At 51.1% G+C, this 26,925-nt stretch overlaps 1 protein-coding gene across 1 annotated transcript in view; it reads left to right on the top strand.

Annotated features, from left to right (window-relative positions):
* Positions 1 to 26,718, top strand: part of LOC144504332 (uncharacterized) — a 107,465-nt gene extending 80,747 nt beyond the window's left edge. Inside the window, exons 12-14 of the mRNA XM_078229499.1 lie at positions 1,885 to 1,990; positions 12,521 to 12,637; positions 25,823 to 26,718. Coding sequence (XP_078085625.1) covers positions 1,885 to 1,990; positions 12,521 to 12,637; positions 25,823 to 25,904 — 305 coding nt within the window. The 3' untranslated portion in view covers positions 25,905 to 26,718. The remainder of the gene's footprint in view (positions 1 to 1,884; positions 1,991 to 12,520; positions 12,638 to 25,822) is intronic.
* Positions 26,719 to 26,925: the final 207 nt, after the last annotated feature.

Below are 26,925 nucleotides of genomic sequence, written 5' to 3'. Positions count from 1 at the left end.
TAAAGGGACGATCCTTTAAAACAGAGGAGGAGGAATTTCTTCAGCCAGAGGGTGAAGAACCTGTGCAACTCTTTGCCGCAGAAGGCTGTGGAGGCCGGGTCATTGAGTGTCTTTAAGACAGAGATAGATAGCTTCTTGATTAATAAGGGGATCAGGGGTTATGGGGAAAAGGCAGGAGAATGGGGATTAGAAAAATATCAGTCATGATTGAATAGCGGAGCAGACTCGATGGGCCGAGTGGCCTAATTCTGCTCCTATGTCTTATGGTTTTATGGTCTCAGTTGTGGGACAAGAGTAGAAACAATAATTTGGGACAAGTTAATACTCATTTGGGCAAATGCAATGATTTAAGGAGCAGATTGTTTAGCTCGCTGGAGCATTTAGGAGATACAGGAAACGTTGATTGGCTAATGGAGAAAAGTTTAAAGGGAATATTAGGGGGGGCTTCTTCACGCAGAGAGTGGTGGGAGTGTGGAATGAGCTGCCGGATAAAGTGGTAAATGCGGGGTCACTTTTAACATTTAAGAAAAACTTGGACGGGTTCATGGATGAGAGGGGTGTGGAGGGATATGGTCCAAGTGCAGGTCAGTGGGACTAGGCATAAAATGGTTCGGCACAGACAAGAAGGGCCAAAAGGCCTGTTTCTGAGCTGTAATTTTCTATGGTTCTAATGCTGCTGATGAGAAGATTGACAAGAATGGTTCCAGGGATGAGAAACTCCAGCTATGAGGATAGATTGGAGAGGTTGGGACTGTTCTCTTCAGAGAGAAGAAGTCTAAGAGGAGATTTGATAGAGATGTTCAAAATCATGAGGGGGCTGGACAGAGTAGATCGGGAGAAACTGTTCCCATTGGTGGAAGGATCTCAATGACAAGGCATAGATATAAACAGTGATCGGAGAAAGAAACAATGGAGGCACAAGGAAAAATATTCTCACAGATTGGTTAGGATCGAGAATGTACTGTCTGAGAGTGTGGTGGAGACAGATTCACACAGCGAGTGGTTAGGATCTGGAATGCACTGTCTGAGAGTGTGGTGGAGACAGATTGAAATGAAGCTTTCAAAAGTGATTTGGATCATTATCTGAAAATGAGAATTGGGTGGGACTTTCTGACGCACGCCTCACAAGAGCGGAAATTCCTGCCCGAGATCAACAGACCTGTTCATGACCACAAGATTTTCTGTCCTGCCCATTATGATTCCCGCAGCAGGTGGGCTGGGGAAATTCCGCCCAGTGTGTTGCGTTATGGGTGAATGTGAATAGCTTCTGTAGACGGCCAGCGGGGATACAACAGGCAGGTGAGGTGATGGCCTGGTGGGATTATCGCGAGACTTTAATCCAGAAACTCAGCTTCTGTTCTGGGGACCCAGGTTCGAATCTTGTAAAATTCCACTGAGCACATCAGATGTACAAGTTTCAAGTATCATTTCAAACATTATACAAGTTCAAAGGGATCCCAATGCTGCCGACTTATTTATACAGTGTATTTACAAGCACCAATCACAGTGGATGACTTACTCCACTCTTTCCATTCATTCAACACAATCTCCATCAGATGGTGGAATTTAAATTCAATCAAAAATATCTGGAATTGAGAATCTACTGATGACCCTGAAACCATTGTCGATTGTCAGAAAAACCCATCTGGTTCATTAATGTCCTTTAGGGAAAGAAATCTACAGTCCTTACCCGGTCTGGCCTACATGTGACTCCAGAGCCACAGCAATGTGGTTGACTCTCAACCGCCCTCCAAGGGTAACTAGGGATGGGCAATAAATGCTGGCCAGCCAGCGACGCCCGTGTCCCACAAGTGAATTTTTAAAAATGCTGAATGGCCTTATTGTGTGCTGTAACGATGCTATGATTCTCTGATTTTCCTGCAGCTGTGATTGCTCCGTGTGTTCCTCGCTGCCAACATGGCGGGACTTGTCGACAGTTTAATAAGTGTGAGTGCCCACAGGGCACGGCAGGAAGTCGCTGTGAGAAACTGTGAGTAACAAAAGCCAAAAACCCCAACACTGCATCCCTACAGACACCCCTGCCCTCTCACCCCTGCCCTCTCACCCCTGCCCTCTCACCCCTGCCCTCTCACCCCCGCCCTCTCACCCCCGCCCTCTCACCCCCGCCCTCTCACCCCCGCCCTCTCACCCCCGCCCTCTCACCCCCACCCTCTCACCCCGCCCTCTCACCCCCGACTTCTCACTCCCGACTTCTCACCCCCGACCTCTCACCCCCGACCTCTCACCCCCGACCTCTCACCCCTGCCCTCACACTCCTGCACCCCTGCCCTCTCACCCCTGCCTTCTCACCCCTGCCCTCTCACCCCTGGCCTCTCACCCCCTGCACCATTGCAACCCACCCTCGCCCCATGCGCCTGCCTTCGCCCTCCGCACCTCCAGTCCCTACCCCAGTGTCCTTCCATCCCTTCAGAGGGTATGAGTGGGTGGAGACATGTCTCAGTTCAAATATGGGGGTGTGGGGGAGTAGTTGTACAAAGAACAAAGGAAAGTACAGCATAGGAACAGGCCCTTCGACCTTCCAAGTCTACACCACCCATGATGCCCTAACCAAACTAAAACAAAACCTTCTGCCCTTACTCGGTCCGGATCCCTCTATTCCCTCCCTATTCATGCACCCATCCAGATGCCTCTTAAATGTTGTTAATGTACCTGCTTCCACCACCTCCTCTGGCAGCGCGTTCCAGGCACCCACCACTCTCTGCGTGAAAAACTTCCCCCGCACATCTCCCTTAAACTTTCCCCCCCTCACCTTGAACCTGTGCCCCCGTGTAATTGACACTTCCACCTGGGAAAAAGTATTTTTAAAAATTCATTCGTGGGACATGGGCGTCGCTGGCTGTTAATGTTCCGAAGGGTTCTGTCATTTACACTATAATTCACACCTAAATTTGATCCTCCAAAATGCATTACTTGCATTTAGAAACATAGAAAACTACAGCACAAAACAGGCCCTTCGGGCCCACAAGTTGTGCCGAACATATCCCTACTTTTTAGGCCTACCTATAACCCTTCATCCTATTAAGTCCCATGTACTCATCCTGGAGTCTCTTAAAAGACCCTATTGAGTTTGCCTCCACCACCACTGACGGCAGCCGATTCCACTCGCCCACCACCCTCTGTGTGAAAAACCTCCCCCTAACATTTCCCCTGTACCTACCCCCCAGCACCTTAAACCTGTGTCCTCTCGTAGCAGCCATTTCCACCCTGGGAAAAAGCCTTTGAGAGTCCACCCGATCTATGCCTCTCAACATCTTATATACCTCTATTAGGTCTCCTCTCATCCTACGTCTCTCCAAGGAGAAAAGACTGAGCTCCCTCAGCCTATCCTCATAAGGCATGCCACTCAATCCAGGCAACATCCTTGTAAATCTCCTCTGCACCCTTTCAATCTTTTCCACATCCTTCCTGTAATGAGGCGACCAGAACTGAGCACAGGACTCCAAGTGGGGTCTGACGAGGGTCTTATATAGCTGCATCATTATCCCCGGACTCCTAAACTCAATCCCTCGATGGATAAAGGCCAGCACACCATACGCCTTCTTAACCACCTCCTCCACCTGCGGGCCGATTTTAGAGTCCTATGGACCCGGACCCCAAGGTCCTTCTGATCCTCTACAGTACTAAGAGTCTTTCCCTTTATATTGTACTCCTTCATCCCATTCATAAGAACATAAGAAATAGGAGCAGGAGTAGGCCATCTAGCCCCTCGAGCCTGCCCCGCCATTCAATAAGATCATGGCTGATCTGACGTGGATCAGTACCACTTACCCGCCTGATCCCCATAACCCTTAATTCCCTTACCACTCAGGAATCCATCCATCCGCGCTTTAAACATATTCAGCGAGGTAGCCTCCACCACCTCAGTGGGCAGAGAATTCCAGAGATTCACCACCCTCTGGGAGAAGAAGTTCCTCCTCAACTCTGTCTTAAACCGACCCCCCTTTATTTTGAGGCTGTGTCCTCTAGTTTTAACTTCCTTACTAAGTGGAAAGAATCTCTCCGCCTCCACCCTATCCAGCCCCCGCATTATCTTATAAGTCTCCATAAGATCCCCCCTCATCCTTCTAAACTCCAACGAGTACAACCCCAATCTCCTCAGCCTCTCCTCATAATCCAAACCCCTCATAGAACATAGAAACCCTACAGTGCAGAAGGAGGCCATTCGGCCCATCGAGTCTGCACCGACCACAATCCCACCCAGGCCCTACCCCCACATATTTACCCGCTAATCCCTCTAACCTACGCATCTCAGGACTCTAAGGGGCAATTTGTAACCTGGCCAATCAACCTAACCTGCACATCTTTGGACTGTGGGAGGAAACCGGAGCACCCGGAGGAAACCCACGCAGACACGAGGAGAATGTGCAAACTCCACACAGACAGTGACCCGAGCCGGGAATCGAACCCAGGACCCTGGAGCTGTGAAGCAGCAGTGCTAACCACTGTGCTACCGTGCCGCCCCGGTATCAACCTGGTATCAACCTGGTGAACCTTCTCTGCACTCCCTCCAATGCCAATATATCCTTCCTCATATAAGGGGACCAATACTGCACACAGTATTCCAGCTGCGGCCTCACCAATGCCCTGTACAGGTGCATCAAGACATCCCTGCTTTTATATTCTATCCCCCTCGCAATATAGGCCAACATCCCATTTGCCTTCTTGATCACCTGTTGTACCTGCATCATCTCCGGTATCAACCTGGTGAACCTTCTCTGCACTCCCTCCAATGCCAATATATCCTTCCTCATATAAGGGGACCAATACTGCACACAGTATTCCAGCTGCGGCCTCACCAATGCCCTGTACAGGTGCATCAAGACATCCCTGCTTTTATATTCTATCCCCCTCGCAATATAGGCCAACATCCCATTTGCCTTCTTGATCACCTGTTGTACCTGCAGACTGGGCTTTTGCGTCTCATGCACAAGGACCCCCAGGTCCCTTTGCACGGTAGCATGTTTTAATTTGTTTCCATTGAGATAGTAATCCCATTTGTTATTATTTCCTCCAAAGTGTATAACCTCGCATTTATCAACGTTATACTCCATTTGCCATATCCTCGCCCACTCACTCAGCCTGTCCAAATCTCTCTGCAGATCTTCTCCGTCCTCCACACGATTCACTTTTCCACTTATCTTTGTGTCGTCTGCAAACTTCGTTACCCTACACTCCGTCCCCTCCTCCAGATCATCTATATAAATGGTAAACAGTTGCGGCCCGAGTACCGATCCCTGCGGCACGCCACTAGTTACCTTCCTCCAACCGGAAAAACACCCATTTATTCCGACTCTTTGCTTCCTGTCGGATAGCCAGTCCCCAATCCACTTTAACACACTACCCCCAACTCCGCGTGCCCTAATCTTCTTCAGCAGCCTTTTATGGGGCACCTTATCAAACGCCTTTTGGAAATCCAAAAACACCGCATCCACCGGTTCTCCTCCATCAACCGCCCTCGTCACATCTTCATAAAAATCCAACATGTTCGTCAAGCACGACTTTCCCCTCATGAATCCATGCTGCGTCTGATTGATCGAACCATTTCTATCCAGATGCCCTGCTATCTCCTCTTTAATAATGGATTCCAGCATTTTCCCTACTACAGACGTTAAGCTGACCGGCCTATAGTTACCCGCCTTTTGTCTCCTTCCTTTTTTAAACAAGATAGAGGATTGGTTAACTAACAGAAAACAAAGAGTGGGGGTAAATGGGTGTTTTTCTGGTTGGCGATCAGTGACTAGTGGTGTGCCTCAGGGATCAGTGTTGGGACTGCAATTGTTTACGATTTACATAGATGATTTGGAGTAGGGGACCAAGTGTAATGTGTCAAAATTCGCAGATGACACTAAGATTAGTGGCAGAGCAAAGTGTGCAGAGGATGCTGAAAGTCTGCAAAGGGATATAGATAGTCTAAGTGAGTGGGCGAGGGTCGGGCAGATGGAGTACAATGTTGGTGAATGCGAGGTCATCCATTTTGGTAGGAATAACAGCAAAATGGACTATTATTTAAATAGTAAAAAATTGCAGCATGCTGCTGTGCAGAGGGACCTGGGTGTCCTTGTGCACGAATCATAAGGAGTTGGTTTGCAGGTGCAGCAGGTAATTAAGAAGGCAAATGGAGTTTTGCCCTTCATTGCTGGAGGGATGGAGTTTAAAAACAGTGAGGTTATGTTTCAGCTGTATAAGGTGCTGGTGAGGCCACACCTGGAGTACTGTGGACAGTTTTGGTCTCCTTACTTGAAAAAGGATATACTGGCACTGGAGGGGGTGCAGAGGAGATTCACGAGGTTGATTCCGGAGTTGAGAGGGTTGGCTTATGAGGAGAGACTGAGTAGACTGGGGCTATACTCATTGGAATTCAGAAGAATGAGGGGAGATCTGATCGAAACATATAAGATTATGAAGGGAATAGATAAGATAGAAGCAGGGAAGTTGTTTCCACTGGCGGGTGAAACTAAAACTAGGGGGCATAGCCTCAAAATAAGGGGAAGCAGATTTAGGACTGAGTTGAGGAGGAACTTCTTCACACAAAGGGTTGTGAATCTGTGGAATTCCCTGCCCAGTGAAGCAGTTGAGGCTACCTCATTGAATGTTTTTAAGGCAAGGATGGATACATTTTTGAACAGTAAAGGAATTAAGGGTTATGGTGAGCGGGCGGGTAAGTGGAGCTGAGCCCACGAAAAGATCAGCCATGATTTATTGAATGGCGGAGCAGGCTCGAGGGGCCAGATGGCCCACTCCTGCTCCTAGCTCTTATGTTCTTATTTTCCACCAGATCATTTATATACACCACAAACAACAGGTCCCAGTACTGATCCCTGCGGAACACCAATGGCTACAGATCTCCATTCTGAAAAACACCCCTCGACTGCTATTCTCTGATATCTATAACCAAGCCAGTTCTGTATCCATCCAGCCAGCCCATCCCGAATCCCATGTGATTTTAGTTTTTGTACCAGTCTGCCATGTGGCACCTTGTCAAACGCCTTACTAAAGTCCTTATAAACTACATCCACAGCCCTTCCTTCATCAATTATCTTTCTCAGCTCTTCAAAACACTCTGTCAAGTTGGTGAGACATGACCTTCCCTGTACAAACCATGCTGCCTGTCACTAACTACTCCATTTTCCTCCAAATGTGCCTCCTTCCAAATCCTGTCCCTCAGTATCTTCTCCAAAAACTTCCCCACCACTGACGTCAGGCTCACCAGCCTATAATTTCCCGGATTATGGAATCCCTACAGTGCAGGAAGAGGCCATTCAGCCCATCATGTCCGCACCGACCACAATCCCACCCCAGACCCTATCCCCACAACCCCCCATATCCACCCCGCCAATCCCTCTAATTTACACATCCCGGGACACTAAAGGACAATTCAGCATGACCAATCAATCTAACTGCACATCTTTGGACTGTGGGAGGAAACCCACGCAGCCACGGGGAGAACGTGCAAACTCCACACAGACATTGATCCAAGCCGGGAATTGAACCCGGGTTCCTGGAGCTGTGAGGCAGCAGTGCTAACCACTGTGTCACCGTGCCACCCTAATTATCCCTGCTTCCTTTCTTAAACAAGGGAACAACATTGGCTATTCTGTCCTTTGGATCTTCACCTGTGGTCAAAGGGGATATGCTTCCCTCTTGATCCTAATACATGCGTAAAACGCCTTGAGATGCTCCTTGACTCTGTTTGCTAAAGACATTTCATGCCCCCTTTTAGCCTCCTAATTCCTTCCTACTTTCACTGTACTCCTCAAGGGCTTTGTCGGTTTTTAGATGCGTAGACCTATCGAATGCTTCCTTTTTCCTTTTGACGAAGCTTACAATTTCCCTTGTCATCCATGGTTCCTGAATCCTGCCATTTTTATCCTTAATTTCTGCAGGGACATGTCTGTCCCGCACTTCATTCAACCGGCCTTTGAAAGCCTCCCACATGCCAGACATGGATTTGCCTCAAATAGCCGCTCCCAATCCACATCCCCAGTCCCTGCCTAATTTGGATATAATTGGCCCTCACCCAATTAAGCACCTCACCCGAGGGCCACTCTTGTCCTTAACCATGACGACCCGAAATCTTATGGAATTATAGTCGTTAAGCCCAAAATGCTCCCCCACTGAAACATCGATCACCTGGCCCGGCTCATTCCCCAATACCCAGTCTAGTACGGCCTCCTCCCTGGTTGGATTGTCAACATCCTGGATCAAAAAACCCCCCTGGACACATCTAATTCTCTCTATTCGAGCCCCTGGCTTTAAGGGAGTCCCAGTCAATTTGGGGGAAGTTAAAATCACCCAACACAGCGACCCTGCTTTTTTCACACTTTTCCAGTATCGGACTGCACAGCTGCTCCTCTGTCTCCTGTGGGCTGTTGGGAGGTCTACAGTCCACTCCCAACATTGTGATTTCACCCTTCCTATTCCCGAGCTCCACCCATAATGCCTCATTACAAGATCCCTCCAATATCTCCTCCCTCAACACAGCCGTGCTGTGCTCCCGAATCAGCAATGCCCCCACCCCTTGTGTTTCCCCTTCCTTCCCATCCAAATCAACGGTATCCTGGAATGTTAAGCTGCCAGTCCTGTCCCTCCTTTAACAATGTCTCCGTAATTGCAATAACATCATAATTCCATGCAGTAATCCAGGCTCTCTGTTCATCTGTCTTCCCTGTTATACTTCTTGCATTGAAGCAAATGCACTCCAGCCCTGCAATCCCGCTGAGCCCCGCGGCCTCCCTGTGCCGGCTCTTACTCTGCGCTGTGTCTATCTCAGTCTCACTGAGCCCCGCGGCCTCCCTGTGCCGGCTCTTACTCTGCGCTGTGTCTCTCTCAGTCTCACTGAGCCCCGCGGCCTCCCTGTGCCGGCTCTTACTCTGCGCTGTGTCTATCTCAGTCTCACTGAGCCCCCCGGCCTCCCTCTGCCGGCTCTTACTCTGCGCTGTGTCTCTCTCAGTCTGAGCCCCGCGGCCTCCCTGTGCCGGCTCTTACTCTGCGCTGTGTCTATCTCAGTCTCACTGAGCCCCCCGGCCTCCCTCTGCCGGCTCTTACTCTGCGCTGTGTCTATCTCAGTCTGAGTCCCGCAGCCTCCCTCTGCCGGCTCTTACTCTGCGCTGTGTCTCTCTCAGTCTGAGGCCCCCGGCCCCCCTCTGCCGGCTCTTACTCTGCGCTGTGTCTCTCTCAGTCTGAGCCCCGCGGCCTCCCTCTGCCGGCTCTTACTCTGCGCTGTGTCTCTCTCAGTCTGAGCCCCCCGGCCTCCCTCTGCCGGCTCTTACTCTGCGCTGTGTCTCTCTCAGTCTGAGCCCCGCGGCCTCCCTCTGCCGGCCCTTACTCTGCGCTGTGTCTCTCTCAGTCTGAGCCCCGCGGCCTCCCTCTGCCGGCTCTTACTCTGCGCTGTGTCTATCTCAGTCTCACTGAGCCCCGCGGCCTCCCTCTGCCGGCTCTTACTCTGCGCTGTGTCTCTCTCAGTCTGAGTCCCGCGGCCTCCCTCTGCCGGCTCTTACTCTGCGCTGTGTCTATCTCAGTCTGAGCCCCCCGGCCTCCCTCTGCCGGCTCTTACTCTGCGCTGTGTCTATCTCAGTCTCACTTTTACCCCCAGTCTCTACACTTACTGGCCTGCTGTTCCGGTTCCTAACCTCCTGCCACGCTAGTTTAAACGCTCCTGAACAGCACTCGCAAACCTCCCGCCCAGGATATTGATGCCCCTCCAGTTCAGGTGCAACCCTTCCTTCTTGTACAGATCCCAGCTTCTCCAGAAGACATCCCCATAATCCATATTTAAAGCCCTCCCTCCTCCACCAGCTCTTTAGCCACTGTGTACAGTTCTGGTCACCCTATTATGGAAAGGATATTATTAAACGAGAAAGAGTGCAGAAACGATTTACTAGGATGCTACTGGGACTTGATGGTCTATATGGATTTCAGTAAGGCATTTGACAAAGTCCCACATGGCAGGTTGGTTAAGAAGGTTAAGGCTCATGGGATACAAGGAGAAGTGGCTAGATGGGTGGAGAACTGGCTTGGCCATAGGAGACAGAGGGTAGTGGTCGAAGGGTCTTTTTCCGGCTGGAGGTCTGTGACCAGTGGTGTTCCGCAGGGCTCTGTACTGGGACCTCTGCTATTTGTGATATATATAAATGATTTGGAAGAAGGTGTAACTGGTGTAATCAGCAAGTTTGCGGATAACACGAAGATGGCTGGACTTGCGGATAGCGAAGAGCATTGTCGGGCAATACAGCAGGATATAGATAGGCTGGAAAATTGGGCGGAGAGGTGGCAGATGGAGTTTAATCCGGATAAATGCGAAGTGATGCATTTTGGAAGAAATAATGTAGGGAGGAGTTATACAATAAATGGCAGAGTCATCAGGAGTATAGAAACACAGAGGGACCTGGGTGTGCAAGTCCACAAATCCTTGAAGGTGGCAACACAGGTGGAGAAGGTGGTGAAGAAGGCATATGGTATGCTTGCCTTTATAGGACGGGGTATAGAGTATAAAAGCTGGATCTGATGATGCAGCTGTATAGAACGCTGGTTAGGCCACATTTGGAGTACTGCGTCCAGTTCTGGTCGCCGCACTATCAGAAGGACGTGGAGGCATTGGAGAAAGTGCAGAGAAGGTTTACCAGGATGTTGCCTGGTATGGAGGGTCTTAGCTATGAGGAGAGATTGGGTAGACTGGGGTTGTTCTCCTTGGAAAGACGGAGAATGAGGGGAGATCTAATAGAGGTGTACAAGATTATGAAGGGTATAGATAGGGTGAACAGTGGGAAGCTTTTTCCCAGGTCGGAGGTGACGATCACGAGGGGTCACGGGCTCAAGCTGTGAGGGGCGAAATATAACTCAGATATCAGAGGGACGTTTTTTACACAGAGGGTGGTGGGGGCCTGGAATGCGCTGCCAAGTAGGGTGGTGGAGGCAGGCACGCTGACATCGTTTAAGACTTACCTGGATAGTCACATGAGCAGCCTGGGAATGGAGGGATACAAACGATTGGTCTAGTTGGACCAAGGAGCGGCACAGGCTTGGAGGGCCGAAGGGCCTGTTTCCTGTGCTGTACTGTTCTTTGTTCTTTGTTTGAATTATAAGGAGAGGCTGAATAGACTGGGACTTTTTTCTCAGGAGTGTAGGAGGCTGAGGGGTGACCTTATAGAGGTCTATAAAATAATGAGGGGCACAGATCAGCTAGATAGTCAATATCTTTTCCCAAAGGTAGGGGAGTCTAAAACTAGAGGGCATAGGTTTAAGGTGAGAGGGGAGAGATACAAGAGTGTCCAGAGTGGCAATTTTTTCACACAGAGGGTGGTGAGTGTCTGGAACAAGGTGCCAGAGGTAGTAGTAGAGACGGGTACAATTCTGTCTTTTAAAAAGCATTTCGACAGTTACATGGGTACGATGGGTATCGAGGGATATGGGCCAAACGCGGGCAATTGGGACTAACTTAGGGGTTAAAACAAAAAGGGCGGCATGGACAAGTTAGAACATAGACCATTACAGCGCAGTACAGGCCCTTCGGCCCTCGATGTTGCGCCGACCTGTGAAACCAATCTAAAGCCCCTCTAATCCACACCATTCCAATATCATCCATATGTTTATCCAATAACCATTTGAATGCTCTTAATGTTGACGAGTCCACCACTGCTGCAGGCAGGGCATTCCACGCCCTTACTACACTCTTGAGTAAAGAACCTACCTCTGACATCTGTCCTATGTCTCTCACCCCTCAATTTAAAGCTATGTACCCTCGTGTTAGCCATCACCATCCGAGGAAAAAGGCTCTCACTATCCACCCTATCTAATCCTCTGATCATCTTGTATGTCTCTATTAAGTCACCTCTTAACCTTCTTCTCTCTAACGAAAACAAGTTGGGCTGAAGGTCCTGTTTCCATGCTGTAAACCTCTGTGACGTGTTCAACTGTACTGTCTCCCTGTTCCAATTCTCATGAGTATATGGCATGGGGAGTAATCCTGAGATTACCACCTGAGAAAGATTTTAAGATGGCGCTGGAGCGAGGCCAGCATACCTTCTAATTCTATCTTTTACTCTCGTTCAATGCTTCTCAAGCTTCATTCTAACTCTCTCCTATGGCTGTAACACTACATTCTGCACTCTCTCCTTTCCTTCTCTATGAACAGTATGCTTTGTCTGTATAGCGCGCAAGAAACAATACTTTTCACTGTATGTTCGTACATGTGACAATAATAAATCAAATCACATCTAAGAGGTCCTGCTTTTCAGCTCCCACCGAACTCCCTGAATTGTCTTTGCAGTGACGGGGGATGGGGGTGGGGTGGGGGGTGAGGTGGGATTGGGTGTGGGGGCTGGGGGTGGAGTTGGGGATGGGGTGGAGTGTGGGGTTGGGGATGGTGGGGACTGAGGGTGGGATTTGGGGTGGGGTTGGGGATGGAGGTGACGGGGGGGTGGGTGGGACGGGGCGGGGGGTGGCAGGTATTCTCTCCAAGCCTGCCTGTGCTCACACTGCTCTCTGTCTCTCCACCCCACAGCACCTGCCCGATTGTGACAGTGACAGTGAGCACAGCACGCGCCACTCGGCGGGGAATTCGGGAAAGCTACATCGATAGATGTGGACCACTTGGTATCCAACTCTGCATCAAATACAGGTAATGGACACTGTCCCCATCAAACACTCCCAGGACAGGTACAGCACGGGGTTAGATACAGAGTAAAGCTCCCTCTACACTGCCCCCATCAAACACTCCCAGGACAGGTACAGCACGGGGTTAGATACAGAGTAAAGCTCCCTCTACACCGTCCCCATCAAACACTCCCAGGACAGGTACAGCACGGGGTTAGATACAGAGTAAAGCTCCCTCTACACTGTCCCCCATCAAACACTCCCAGGACAGGAACAGCACGGGGTTAGATACAGAGTCAAGCTCCCTCTACACTGTCCCGCATCAAACACTCCCAGGACAGGTATAGCACGGGGTTAGATACAGAGTAAAGCTCCCTGTACACTGTCCACTCCATCTGACGAAGGAGCAGTGCTCCGAAACCTTATGGTATTTGCTACCAAATAAACCTGTTGGACTTTAACCCCCGGGTGTTGTGAGACTTCTTACCGTGTTCACCCCAGTCCAACGCCGGCATCTCCACATCATCAAACACTCCCAGGACAGGTACAGCACGGGGTTAGATACAGAGTAAAACTCCCTCTACACTGTCCCCATCAAACACTCCCAAGACAGGTACAGCACGGGGTGAGATACAGAGTCATAAGAACATAAGAAATAGGAGCAGGAGTAGGCCATCTGGCCCTTCGAGCCTGCCCCGCCATTCAACAAGATCATGGCTGATCTGAAGCGAATCAGTTCCACTTGCCCGCCTGCTCCCCATATCCCCTAATTCCCTTATCGATCAGAAAACTATCTACCCGTGATTTAAACATAGTCAACGAGGAAGCCTCCACCACTTCAATGGGCAGAGAATTCCAGAGATTCACTACCCTCTGAGAGAAGAAGTTCCCCCTCAACTCTGTTCTGAACCGGCCCCCCCTTATTTTGAGGCTGTGCCCTCTAGTTCTGGTTTCCCTTCTAAGTGGAAAGAATCTCTCCACCTCTACCCTATCCAGCCCCTTCATTATCTTATATGTCTCTATAAGATCACCACTCATCCTTCTAAACTCCAACGAGTACAGACCCAATCTGTTTAATCTCTCCTCATAAGCTACACCCCTCATCTCCGGTATCAACCTGGTGAACCTTCTCTGCACTCCCTCCAAGGCCAATATATCCTTTCGCAAATAAGGGGACCAAAACTGCACACAGTGCTCCAGTTGCGGCCTCACCAGTGCCTTGTACAGTTGCAGCAAGACCTCCCTGCTTTTTTATTCTATCCCCCTCGCGATAAAGGCCAACATTCCATTCGCCTTCTTGATCACCTGCTGCACCTGCAGACTGAGTTATTGCGATTCGTGCACAAGGACCCCCAGGTCCCTCTGCACAGTCGCACGATGTAATTTTTCTCCATTTAAATAATATTCCAATTTACTATTATTTCTTCCAAAGTGGATAACCTCACATTTGCTAACATTATATTCCATCTGCCAGATCCTCGCCCACTCGCTCAGCCTATCCAAATCTCTCTGCAGACTTTCCGCGTCCTCCACGCAATTCGCTTTCCCACTCACCTTCGTGTCATCAGCAAACTTGAATACCCTAGATTCAGTCCCCTCCTCCAGATCATCTATGTAAATGGTAAACAATTGAGGCCCCAGCACCGATCCCTGCGGCACGCCACTGGTCACCAACTGCCAACCAGAAAAGCACCCATTTATCCCAACTCTCTGCTTCCTGTTAGATAGCCAATCCCCAATCCATGCCAACACCTTACCCCTAACTCCGTGTACCCCAATCTTCTGCAGCAACCTTTTGTGAGGCACCTTATCGAACGCCTTCTGGAAATCTAAAAACACCACATCCACCGGTTCCCCTCTGTCAACCGCACTAGTGACATCTTCATAAAAGTCCAGTAGATTCGTCAAACACGACTTTCCCTTCATGAATCCATGCTGCGTCTGCTTGATCGAACCATTCTTATTCAGGTGCTCTGTTATGTCCTCTTTAATAATGGACTCTAGCATCTTCCCAACTACGGACGTTAAGCTAACCGGCCTGTAGTTACCCGCCTTTTGTCTACTTCCTTTTTTAAACAGCGGCGTAACAGCAGCTGTTTTCCAGTCAGCCGGCACGACCCCAGAGTCCAGCGAATTTTGATAAATTACTACTAACGCATCTGCTATTACCTCAGCCATTTCTTTCAGTACCCTGGGATGCATTCCATCCGGGCCCGGGGACTTGTCTACCTTCAGTCCTATTAGTCTACCAAGCACCACCTCCTGAGTAACAGTAATTGTATTAAGGACCTCCCCTCCCACCAACTCTCGATCTCTAATATTCGGCAAACTATTCGTGTCTTCCACCGTGAAGACCGACACAAAGAACTTATTTAAAGTCTCAGCCATTTCCTCGTTTTCCACTATTAAATCCCCCCTCTCATCTTCCAAGGGTCCAACATTCACTCTAGCCACTCTATTCCTTTTTATATACTTGTAAAAACTTTTACTATCATTTTTTATATTTTGAGCTAGTTTAGTTTCATAATCTATCTTTCCTTTCTTAATCGCTTTCTTAGTCGTTCTTTGTTTTTCTTTAAAGCTTTCCCAATCCACTAATTCTCCACTATTTTTGGCCACTCTGTACGCATCTGATTTTATTTTAATACTCTCCTTTATTTCCTTCGTTATCCACGTCCGGTTATCCTTTTTCTTACAGTCCTTCTTTATCACCGGAATATATTTTTGCTGAGTACTTAAAAAAATCTCCTTAAAAATCCTCCACTGTTCCTCAGCTGTCCGACCTACCAGTCTGCTCGCCCAGTCGACATTAGCCAATTCCACCCTCATCCTATCGTACTCCCCTCTGTTCAAGCAGAGGACACTGGTTTGGGACCCTACTTTCTCACCCTCCATCTGTATCAGAAATTCCACCATATTATGATCACTCATCCCAAGAGGATCCTTCACAAGAAGATCCTTAATCCTACCTGTCTCATTGCACAGAACCAGATCCAAGATAGCTCGCTCTCTCGTAGGTTCTGTAACATACTGTTCAATGAAACAATCCCGACAGCATTCCAAGAACTCTTCCTCAAGCCCTCCACGTCCAATTTGAGTCGACCAATCAATATGTAGGTTAAAATCCCCCATGATTATTTCCGTTCCACTTTTGCACGCATCCATTATTTGCTTGTTTATAGCCCTCCCCACCTCTAAGTTATTATTTGGGGGCCTATAGACCACGCTCCCTCTACATTGTCCCCATCAAACACTCCCAGGACAGGTACAGCACGGGGTTAGATACAGAGTAAAGCTCCCTCTACATTGTCCCCATCAAACACTCCCAGGACAGGTACAGCACAGGGTTAGATACAGAGTAAAGCTCCCTCTACACTGTCCCCATCAAACACTCCCAGGACAGGTACAGCACGGGGTTAGGTACAGAGTAAAGCTCCCTCTACACTGTCTCCATCAAACACTCCCAGGACAGGTACAGCACGGGGTTAGGTACAGAGTAAAGCTCCCTCTACACTGTCTCCATCAAACACGCCCAGGACAGGTACAGCACGGGGTTAGGTACAGAGTAAAGCTCCCTCTACACTGTCCCCATCAAACACTCCCAGGACAGGTACAGCACGGGATTAGATACAGAGTGAAGCTCCCTCTACACTGTCCCCCATCAAACACTCCCAGATTGTGCAATCATCAGCAAACATCCCAAAAGTTCAGCACCATTCGCGACTCCTCAGATACTGAAGCAGTCCATGTGGAAATGCAGCAAGATCTGGACAATATCCAGGCTCGGGCTGACAAGTGGCAGTAACATTCACACCACACAAATGCCAGGCAATGACCATCACCAATAAGAGACACTCTAACCACCGCTCCTTGACATTCAATAGCATTACCATCACTGAATCCCCATTATCAATATCCTGGGGGTTCTCACTGACCAGAAACTGAACTGGACCAGCAACGTAAATACTGTGGCCACCAGAACAGGTCAGAGGCTGGGAATCCTGCAGTGAGTAACTCACCTCCTGACTCCCCAAATCCTGTCCACCATCTACAAGGCACAAGTCAGCAGTGTGATGGAACACTCCCCACTCGCCTGGATGGGTGCGGCTCCAACATTCCAGAAGCTCCACACCATCCAGGACAAAGCAGCCCCGCTTGATCAGCACCCCATCCACAAACATCCACTCCCTCCACCACCAACGCACAGTGACAGCCGTGTGTACCATCTACAAGATGCACTGCAGCAACTCCCCAAGGCTCCTTAGGCAGCACCTTCCAAACCCACGGCCACTTCCATCTAGAAGGACAAGAGCAGCAGATACCTGGGAACACCCCCACCTGGAGATTTCCCTCCGAGTCACTCACTATCCTGACTTGGAAATATATCGGCCGTTCCTTCACTGTCGCTGGGTCACAATCCTGGAATTCCCTCCCTAACAGCACAGTGGGTGTACCTACACCTCAGGGACTGCAGCGGCTCAAGAAGGCAGCTCACCAGCACCTTCTGAAGGGGCAATTAGGGATGGGTAATAAATCCTGGCCGTGCCAGCAATGTTCATGCATTGTTTAGAACTATTTTAATAAAAGGTTCTTTAAAAATTGAGATCAAGTACATTTCCCATAAGACACATAGAACATAGAACATAGAACATTACAGCGCAGAACAGGCCCTTCGGCCCACGATGTTGCACCGACCAGTTAAAAAAAAAAACTGTGACCCTCCAACCTAAACCAATTTCTTTTCGTCCATGAACCTATCTACGGATCTCTTAAACGCCCCCAAACTAGGCGCATTTACTACTGATGCTGGCAGGGCATTCCAATCCCTCACCACCCTCTGGGTAAAGAACCTACCCCTGACATCGGTTCTATAACTACCCCCCCTCAATTTAAAGCCATGCCCCCTCGTGCTGGATTTCTCCATCAGAGGAAAAAGGCTATCACTATCCACCCTATCTAAACCTCTAATCATCTTATATGTTTCAATAAGATCCCCTCTCAGCCGCCGCCTTTCCAGCGAAAACAATCCCAAATCCCTCAGCCTCTCCTCATAGGATCTCCCCTCCATACCAGGCAACATCCTGGTAAACCTCCTCTGCACCCTCTCCAAAGCCTCCACATCCTTCCTGTAATGTGGGGACCAGAACTGCACACAGTACTCCAAGTGCGGCTGCACCAGAGTTGTGTACAGTTGCAACATAACGCTACGACTCCTAAATTCAATCCCCCTACCAATAAACGCCAAGACACCATATGCCTTCTTAACAACCTTATCTACTTGATTCCCAACTTTCAGGGATCTATGCACACATACACCTAGATCCCTCTGCTCCTCCACACTATTCAAAGTCCTCCCGTTAGCCCTATACTCAACACATCTGTTATTCCTACCAAAGTGAATTACCTCACACTTCTCCGCATTAAACTCCATCCGCCACCTCTCGGCCCAACTTTGCAACCTGTCTAAGTCTTCCTGCAAACTACGACACCCTTCCTCACTGTCTACCACACCACCGACTTTGGTGTCATCAGCAAATTTGCTAATCCACCCAACTATACCCTCATCCAGATCATTAATAAATATTACAAACAGCAGTGGCCCCAAAACAGATCCCTGAGGTACACCACTTGTAACCGCACTCCATGATGAATATTTACTATCAACCACCACCCTCTGTTTCCTATCCGCTAGCCAATTCCTGATCCAATTTCCTAGATCACCCCCAATCCCATACATCTGCATTTTCTGCAGAAGCCTACCATGGTGAACCTTATCAAACGCCTTACTAAAATCCATATATACCACGTCCACTGCCTTGCCCCCATCCACCTCCTTGGTCACTTTCTCAAAAAACTCAATAAGGTTAGTAAGGCACGACCTACCTGCCACAAAACCATGCTGACTATCACCTATCAATTCATTACTCTCCAAATAACTATAAATCCTATCCCTTATAATTTTTTCCAACATCTTGCCGACAACAGAAGTGAGACTCACCGGTCTATAATTCCCGGGGAAGTCTCTGTTCCCCTTCTTAAACAATGGGACAACATTCGCTAACCTCCAATCTTCTGGTACTATACCAGAGGCCAACGACGACCTGAAGATCAGAGCCAGAGGCTCTGCAATCACTTCTCTTGCCTCCCAGAGAATCCTTGGATAAATCCCATCCGGACCAGGGGATTTATCTATTTTCAGACCCTCCAGAATATCCTGCACATCCTCCTTATCAACTGTAATACTGTCTATTCTACTCCCTTGCAACCCAGTGTCCTCCTCAGCTATATTCATGTCCCCTTGCGTGAACACCGAAGAGAAATATTGGTACAATGCTTCACCAATCTCCTCCGGTTCCACACATAACTTCCCTCTGCCATCTATAACTGGCCCTAAACTTGCCCTAACCAACCTTCTGTTCTTGACATACCTATAGAACGCCTTAGGATTCTCTTTAACCCTATCCGCCAAAGTCTTCTCATGTCCCCTTTTAGCCCTTCTAAGCTCGCTCTTCAACTCCCTCTTAGCCAATCTAAAGCTTTCTAGTGCACTACCCGAGTGCTCACGTCTCATCCGAACATAAGCCTCCTTTTTCTTTTTAACCAACAAAGAAACTTTTTTGGTGCACCACGGTTCCCTAGCCCTACCAATTCCTCCTTGCCTGACAGGGACATACCTATCACAGACTCGCAGTAGCTGCTCCTTGAAAAAACTCCACATGTCGGACGTTCCCAGTCCCTGTAATCTCCTAGTCCAACCTATGTTTCCTAATTCTCTCCTAATAGCCTCATAATTACCCTTCCCCCAGCTAAAACCACTGGCCCGAGGTTCATGCCTATCCCTTTCCATCACTAAGGTGAACGTAACCGAATTGTGGTCACTATCACCAAAATGCACACCAACTTCCAAGTCTAGCACCTGGTCTGGCTCATTTCCCAGCACCAGATCCAATATAGCCTCACCTCTAGTTGGCCTGTCTACATACTGAGTCAAAAAACCTTCCTGCACGCTTTGAACAAAAACTGACCCCTCTAACGAGCTAGAGCTATAACAATTCCAGTCAATATTAGTCAAGTTAAAATCCCCCATAACAATTGCCCTATTACTTTCACTCCTAAGCAGGATTGACTCCGCAATCCTTTCCTCAACCTCTCTAGAACTTTTAGGAGGTCTATAAAAGACTCCCAACAGGGTGACCTCTCCTCTCCTATTTCTAATCTCCGCCCATACTACCTCAACAGATAAGTCCTCATCAAACCTCCTCTCTGACACTGTGATACAATCTCTGACCAATAATGCTACCCCTCCCCCTCTTCTACCTCCTTCCCTACTTCGACTAAAACATTTGAACCCCGGGACCTGCAGCATCCATTCCTGCCCCTGCTCTATCCATGTCTCTGAAATAGCCACAACATCGAAGTCCCAGGTACTGATCCACGCTGCAAGTTCACCCACTTTATTGCGAATACTCCTGGCATTGAAGTATACACATTTCAAACCCTGCTCCACCCCACCTCTGCAATGCCGTGCATTGCAGTCCCCATCCATGCATCCCTCACTTTCAGCCCCACTACTCAGGATCCCTCCCCCCCCCCGAATCAGTTTAAACCTCCCTGCATGGCCTTAGCAAATTTACCCCCCAGGATATTGGTCCCCTTCTGATTAAGGTGTAGACCATCCTTCTCATAGAGGTCACACCTTCCCCAGTACGAGCCCCAATTGCTTAAGTACCTGAACCCCTCCCTCCTGCACCATCCCCTCAGCCATGAATTCAAACCTTCCCTCTCCCTATTCCTCTCTAAACTATCCCGTGGTACAGGCAAGAGTCCAGAGATAACCACTCTGTCAGTCTTGGCCTTTAGTTTCCACCCCAACTCCATAAATCCCTGCCTAATATCCCCTTCCCCTATCCTCCCTATGTCGTGTGTCCCCACATGTACAATAACTTGTGGTTTATCTCCCTCCCCCCTAAGAGTCCTGAATACCCTGTCAGACACATCCCGGACCCCAGCCCCTGGTAGGCAACACACCAACCCTGAGTCCCTACCTTTAGTTCCGACCCTCCTATCTGTCCCCTTAATTGTGGAGTCCCCAATCACAAGGCCCAGTCTTTTACAGCCCCTAACCACCTGAACTTTCTCACTCGGCTCACCCCCAGAGATCTGCTCTCTATGCTCAGTTGATTCCTCCTCAACTGTAGCCTCCAGCACCGAAAACCTATTATGGAGGGGAACCGCCCCAGGGGATTGTCTTCCCGATTGCTTCTTACCCCTCCTCCTGGCATTGACCCAAGCTTCATTTCTAGGAGTTACTATTTCTCTATAACTCCTATCAACTTCCACCTCCGCCTCCCGAATTATGCGGAGTTCCTCTACCTCCCCCTCCAGCTCCTTTACACGCTCCTCCAGAAGCTGCAATCTAATGCACTTCTTACAACTAAAATCTCCTGAAACACTACTGGATTTCCTCACCACATACATCCCACAGGAGATGCAGCATACTGCCTGAACTGCCATCCCTGAAGCCATTACCAGCAAGAAAAAAAGAAAACAAAAAACTTCCCCACACTTATAATTAGGTTAGAGGAGGATGGAAGGGTGGGATCCTCTACCAGTGTAGAGGATCGGGTATCTCCTCTGCACCAATTTATAGGGCTAGGGGCCCGAGAGAAAAAAAAAAAACTACTACTGAGGGGGAACCTCCCAGGTAACTGACTTTTAAAGTTAAAATAAAAACCCTTCCCAGACTCCTTTGCTGCCCACTTCTAGTTTTCACTTTAAACTTGAAAAACTGCTGTTAAAGTAAAGGCCAAAAAAATACACACACTAGCTGACTAATTAAATAAATAAACAATTCAATTAATCCAATTAATCTCTTACCAGCACTGCTGCTTTTCAATCACCCCTCTCAGCTTGCTCCAGTGGATCAATGACACAGGAGCAGAATTAGGCCACTCGGCCCATTGAGTCTGCTCCGCCATTCAATCATGGCTGATATTTTTCTCATCCCCATTCTCCTGCCTTTTCCCCATAACCCCTGATCCCCTTATTAATCAAGAACCTATCTATCTCTGTCTTAAAGACACTCAATGACCTGGCCTCCACAGCCTTCTGCGGCAAAGAGTTCCACAGATTCACCACTCTCTGGCTGAAGAAATTCCTCCTCATCTCTGTTTTAAAGGATCATCCCTTTAGCCTGAGGTTGTGCCCTCTGGTTCTAGTTTTTCCTACTGGTGGAAGCATCCTCTCCACATCCACTCTATCCAGGCCTCGCAGTATCCTGTAAGTTTCATTAAGATGCCCCCTCATCCTTCTAATCTCCGTCGAATACAGACCCAGAGTCCTCAACCACATGACAAACCCTTCATTCCTGGGAACATTCTTGTGAACCTCCTCTGGACCCTTTCCAAGACCAGCACATCCTTCCTTTGATATGGGGCCCAAAACTGCTCTCAATGCTCCAAATGGGGTCTGACCAGAGCCTTATACAGCCTCAGAAGTGCATCCCTGCTCTTGTATTCTAGCCCTCTCGACATGAATGCTAACATTGCATTTGCCTTCCTAACTGCCGACTGAACCTACACGTTAACCTTAAGAGAATCTTGAACAAGGACTCCCAAGTCATAGGATCATAGAATCCCTATGGTGCTGAAGGAGGCCATTTGGCCCATCGAATCTGCACCGACCACCATTCCACCCAGACCCTCTCCCCATAACCCCACATATTTACCCTGCTAATCCCCCCCTACACTGAGGGAGAATTTAGCACGGCAAATGCACGTAACCAGCAGATCTTTCAGACTGTGAGAGGAAACTGGAGCGCCCGGAGGAAACCCACGCAGACACGGGGAGAACGTGTAGACTCCACACAGACAGCGACTCAAGCCAGGAATCGAACCCGGGTCCCTGGCGCTGTGAGGCAGCAGTGCTAACCACTGTGCCACCGTGCTGCCCCGGGTCCCTGGCGCTGTGAGGCAGCAGTGCTAACCACTGTGCCACCGTGCTGCCCCGGGTCCCTGGCGCTGTGAGGCAGCAGCGCTAACCACTGTGCCACCGTGCTGCCCCGGGTCCCTGGCGCTGTGAGGCAGCAGTGCTAACCACTGTGCCACCGTGCTGCCCCGGGTCCCTGGCACTGTGAGGGAGCAGTGCTAATCACTGTGCCACCGTGCTGCCCTGGGTCCCTGGCACTGTGAGGCAGCAGCGCTAAACACTGTGTCACTGTGCCGCCCTGGGTCCCTGGCGCTGTGAGGGAGCAGCGCTAAACACTGTGTCACTGTGCTGTCCCACGCTTCGCACTTCTGGGAGCGTTGATTCTCCCAAAAGTGCTGAATTTTTGTGAAAACTGTTCTCGATCCCGACTGTTTTCTCAGTTCAGCTTCTCACCTAAATCTCCGCACTCTGTGCATTGCGGAGGTCCCAGTCCTGAATCTCATTAAACACCCAGGGGGGTGGGGCCTATCCGCGCTGGAGTTTGACAGTTCTGGAACTCTGCGCATGCAACATGGTCCCGATCTGTTAGTCTTCCTGATCGCTGGCCAGCCCGGGACCCCCGCAGTGCTGCCCCTCCAGCCCCCCCATGGTGTGATCGCGGCCCCCACAGCAATTCCCAGGCCAGCCCCGCCCCGGAGCACCCCGATGTCCAGGCCCCACCCTCCAGTAGTGGCGATCGCCCCACTCCCCTCACCCTGGCAGACCAGCACCCAACCCACCCCCCCCGCACCCCCTCACCCTGGCAGACCAGCACCCAAACCCCCCCCCCCCACTCCCCTCACCCTGGCAGACCAGCACCCAACCCCCCCACCAGCCCATCCCAATCACTGGCCTCCCTCCAGCCCAGACCGATCCAGTGGCAGCAGGGCTTCCCACCCTCCCGCGATCGCCCCTGGGCCCCGCCCACAATGGGCCCCGCCCCCTTGGCACTGTCCGATGCCTAGTGGGCAGTGCCAAGGTGTCCCCTGGGCATGGGCACTTTGCCCCTTGGACAGTGCCAGGGGTCATAGGCTGGCACTGCCAGTGTGCCAATGCCCAGGGGGCACCACCCCCCCCCCCCCCACCGCCTGACCCCCTGGGGGGACCCCGATGCCTCCTTGTCACTCCGGCGGGGTCTCCCGCTAGTTCCCCGAATGTGGGGAGCTTCTCTAAACACCACCGGAGTGAAGAACCCCTGGCGGCGAGGGAGATGCAATCGGGAACGGCAAGATCCGTGCCGATAATCACATGTAAAATAGATTTAAAATACATTTTAAAAAGATTTAAATCACTTACCTCTCTTCCTGCCGGTTTCCAGCGTGGTCCCGACTGCGACTGTTCTCCGGCTCTGGGAGACACACAGGTGTTCCCGCAAAATGGCCAACACGCGATTCTCCCACCAGAAAAGTTGCAGGTCGCGATGGGAGAATCGGGCCCCTGATTTCTGAATTCTCTCCCCATTTAAAAAATAGTCTCTGTCTCTATTCTTTCTCCCAAAATGCAACACCTCACACTTTCCCACATTGTATTCCATCTGCCACTTCCTTGTCCAGTTTGCTCGCCTGTCCACGTCCTCCTGCAGCCGCCCCACCTCACTGTCTCGCAATGCTCATATAGTTGGGGAGGGGGTTCCAGGGGAAGGTAGGCCGCAGGTGGTTAGGCCAGGGGTCTTTGTTCTTCTGAGGCAACAAAGGAAGCCTGGGATTCACGGTTCCCCCAGGATGCATCACTCCTCCTGACTCTGCTCCTGACTCTGGTCCTGCGGCTCCCTGAACCTCCCAGCCTGGTGACTCCAGCCGGGTGACTCCAGCCAGGTGACCCCAGCCAGGTGACCCCAGCCAGGTGACCCCAGCCAGGTGACCCCAGCCAGGTGACCCCAGCCTGGTGACTCCAGCCTGGTGACTCCAGCTGGGTGACTCCAGCCGGGCGACTCCAGCCGGGTGACCCCAGCCTGGTGTCCCCAGTGGAGTGACTCCAGCCGGGTGACCCCAGCCGGGTGACTCCAGCCGGGCGACTCCAGCCGGGTGACCCCAGCCTGGTGACCCCAGCCGGGTGACCCCAGTGGAGTGACTCCAGCCGGGTGACCCCAGCCAGGTGACTCCAGCCGGGCGACTCCAGCCGGGCGACTCCAGCCGGGTGACTCCAGCCGGGTGACCCCAGCCGGGTGACCCCAGCCAGGTGACCCCAGCCTGGTGACCCCAGCCGGGTGACCCCAGCCGGGTGACTCTAGCCGGGTGACTCCAGCCGGGTGACTCCAGCCGGGTGACCCCAGCCGGGTGACCCCAGCCGGGTGACCCCAGCCGGGTGACCCCAGCCGGGTGACCTCAGCCGGGTGACCCCAGTGGAGTGACTCCAGCCAGGCGACTCCAGCCTGGCGACCCCAGCCGGGTGACCCCAGTCGAGTGACCCCAGCCGGGTGACCCCAGCCGGGTGACCCCAGCCGGGTGACCCCAGTCGAGTGACCCCAGCCGGGTGACCCCAGCCGGGTGACCCCAGCCGGGTGACCCCAGCCGGGTGACTCCAGCCGGGTGACCCCAGCCGGGTGACCCCAGTGGAGTGACTCCAGCCAGGCGACTCCAGCCTGGTGACCCCAGTCGAGTGACCCCAGCCGGGTGACCCCAGCCGGGTGACCCCAGCCGGGTGACTCCAGCCGGGTGACCCCAGCCGGGTGACCCCAGCCGGGTGACCTCAGCCGGGTGACCCCAGCCGGGTGACCCCAGCCGGGTGACTCTAGCCGGGTGACTCCAGCCGGGTGACTCCAGCCGGGTGACCCCAGCCGGGTGACCTCAGCCGGGTGACCCCAGCCGGGTGACCCCAGCCGGGCGACCCCAGCCGGGTGACCCCAGTCGAGTGACTCCAGCTGGGTGACCCCAGCCGGGTGACCCCAGTCGAGTGACTCCAGCTGGGTGACCCCAGCCGGGTGACCCCAGCGGGTGTCCCCAGTCGGGTGACCCCTGCTTGCTATCAGTAGAGTGAGAGAAGGTGACCTTACCTCACATCATTCTGGATCAGCACTTGGCACATCATAACATTCAGGGCTATGGGCCCAGTGCTGGCAGATGGGATTAGGTGGCAGTTCAGGTGTTTCTAATGTGTCGGCACAGACTCAATGGGCCGAAAGGCCTCTTCTGCGCTGTGTGATTCTATGAACGCCAGGTTCCAGTCAGAGTTATTTTTGCCGTGTCGCTCATAAGTTGTCAGCCTGATTCATGGTGAACTAATTGTCCTTCTGTCCCCTGTGTAGGATCAACCAGCTGCGTGTGTATGTACAAGCCTACACTGTGGCCTACAAGATACTGTGCCCAAAACAAGGCAATGAGAAGTGATGGGAGTGACGCTTGACGTGTTAGCCTGTGACAGAGTGACTGGGAGAGGCGTCACCACGGATTTGTACACTGGGGCCATATGTTGCATTCTGATGAAGCAACTCTTCCTCGAAGCCAGTTAGCCACCGTGAAAAGCCCAGGCCGATTTAAACCCTTCAGGGTTGCTGCTGATCTATTGCAGTGTTCAAATAATGAAACACTGGAAAACAAAGTGCACTCATCACACTGTACACTCACCGCCTGTCTCTCACACACCGCCTGTCTCACACTCACCGCCTGTCTCACACTCACCGCCTGTCTCTCACACACCGCCTGTCTCACACTCACCGCCTGTCTCTCACTCACCGCCTGTCTCTCACACACCGCCCGTCTCACACTCACCGCCTGTCTCACACTCACCGCCTGTCTCACACTCACCGCCTGTCTCACACTCACCGCCTGTCTCACACTCACCGCCTGTCACACTCACCGCCTGTCACACTCTCCGCCTGTCACACTCACCGCCTGTCACACACACCGCCTGTCTCTCACACACCGTCTGTCTCTCACACACCGTCTGTCTCACACTCACCGCCTGTCTCACACTCACCGCCTGTCTCACACACCGCCTGTCTCACACTCACCGCCGGTCTCACACTCACCGCCTGTCTCTCACACACCGCCTGTCTCACACTCACCGCCTGTCTCTCACTCACCGCCTGTCTCTCACACACCGCCTGTCTCTCACACACCGCCTCTCACACTCACTGCCTGTCTCACACTCACCGCCTGTCTCTCACACACCGCCTGTCTCACTCTCACTGCCTGTCACAGACACACACTGCCTGTCACACACTGCCTGTCACACACTGCCTTTCACACACTGCCTGTCACACACTGCCTGTCACACTCACCGCCTGTCACAGACACACACTGCCTGTCACACTCACCGCCTGTCACAGACACACACTGCCTGTCACACACTGCCTGTCACACTCACCGCCTGTCACAGACACACACTGCCTGTCACACTCACCGCCTG

This window comes from Mustelus asterias, chromosome 2 (genome assembly GCF_964213995.1).
Source record: "Mustelus asterias chromosome 2, sMusAst1.hap1.1, whole genome shotgun sequence".
NCBI lineage: Eukaryota > Metazoa > Chordata > Chondrichthyes > Carcharhiniformes > Triakidae > Mustelus > Mustelus asterias.
Note: the sequence above shows the minus strand (reverse complement) of the source record. Positions and strands in the feature narration are given on the sequence as shown.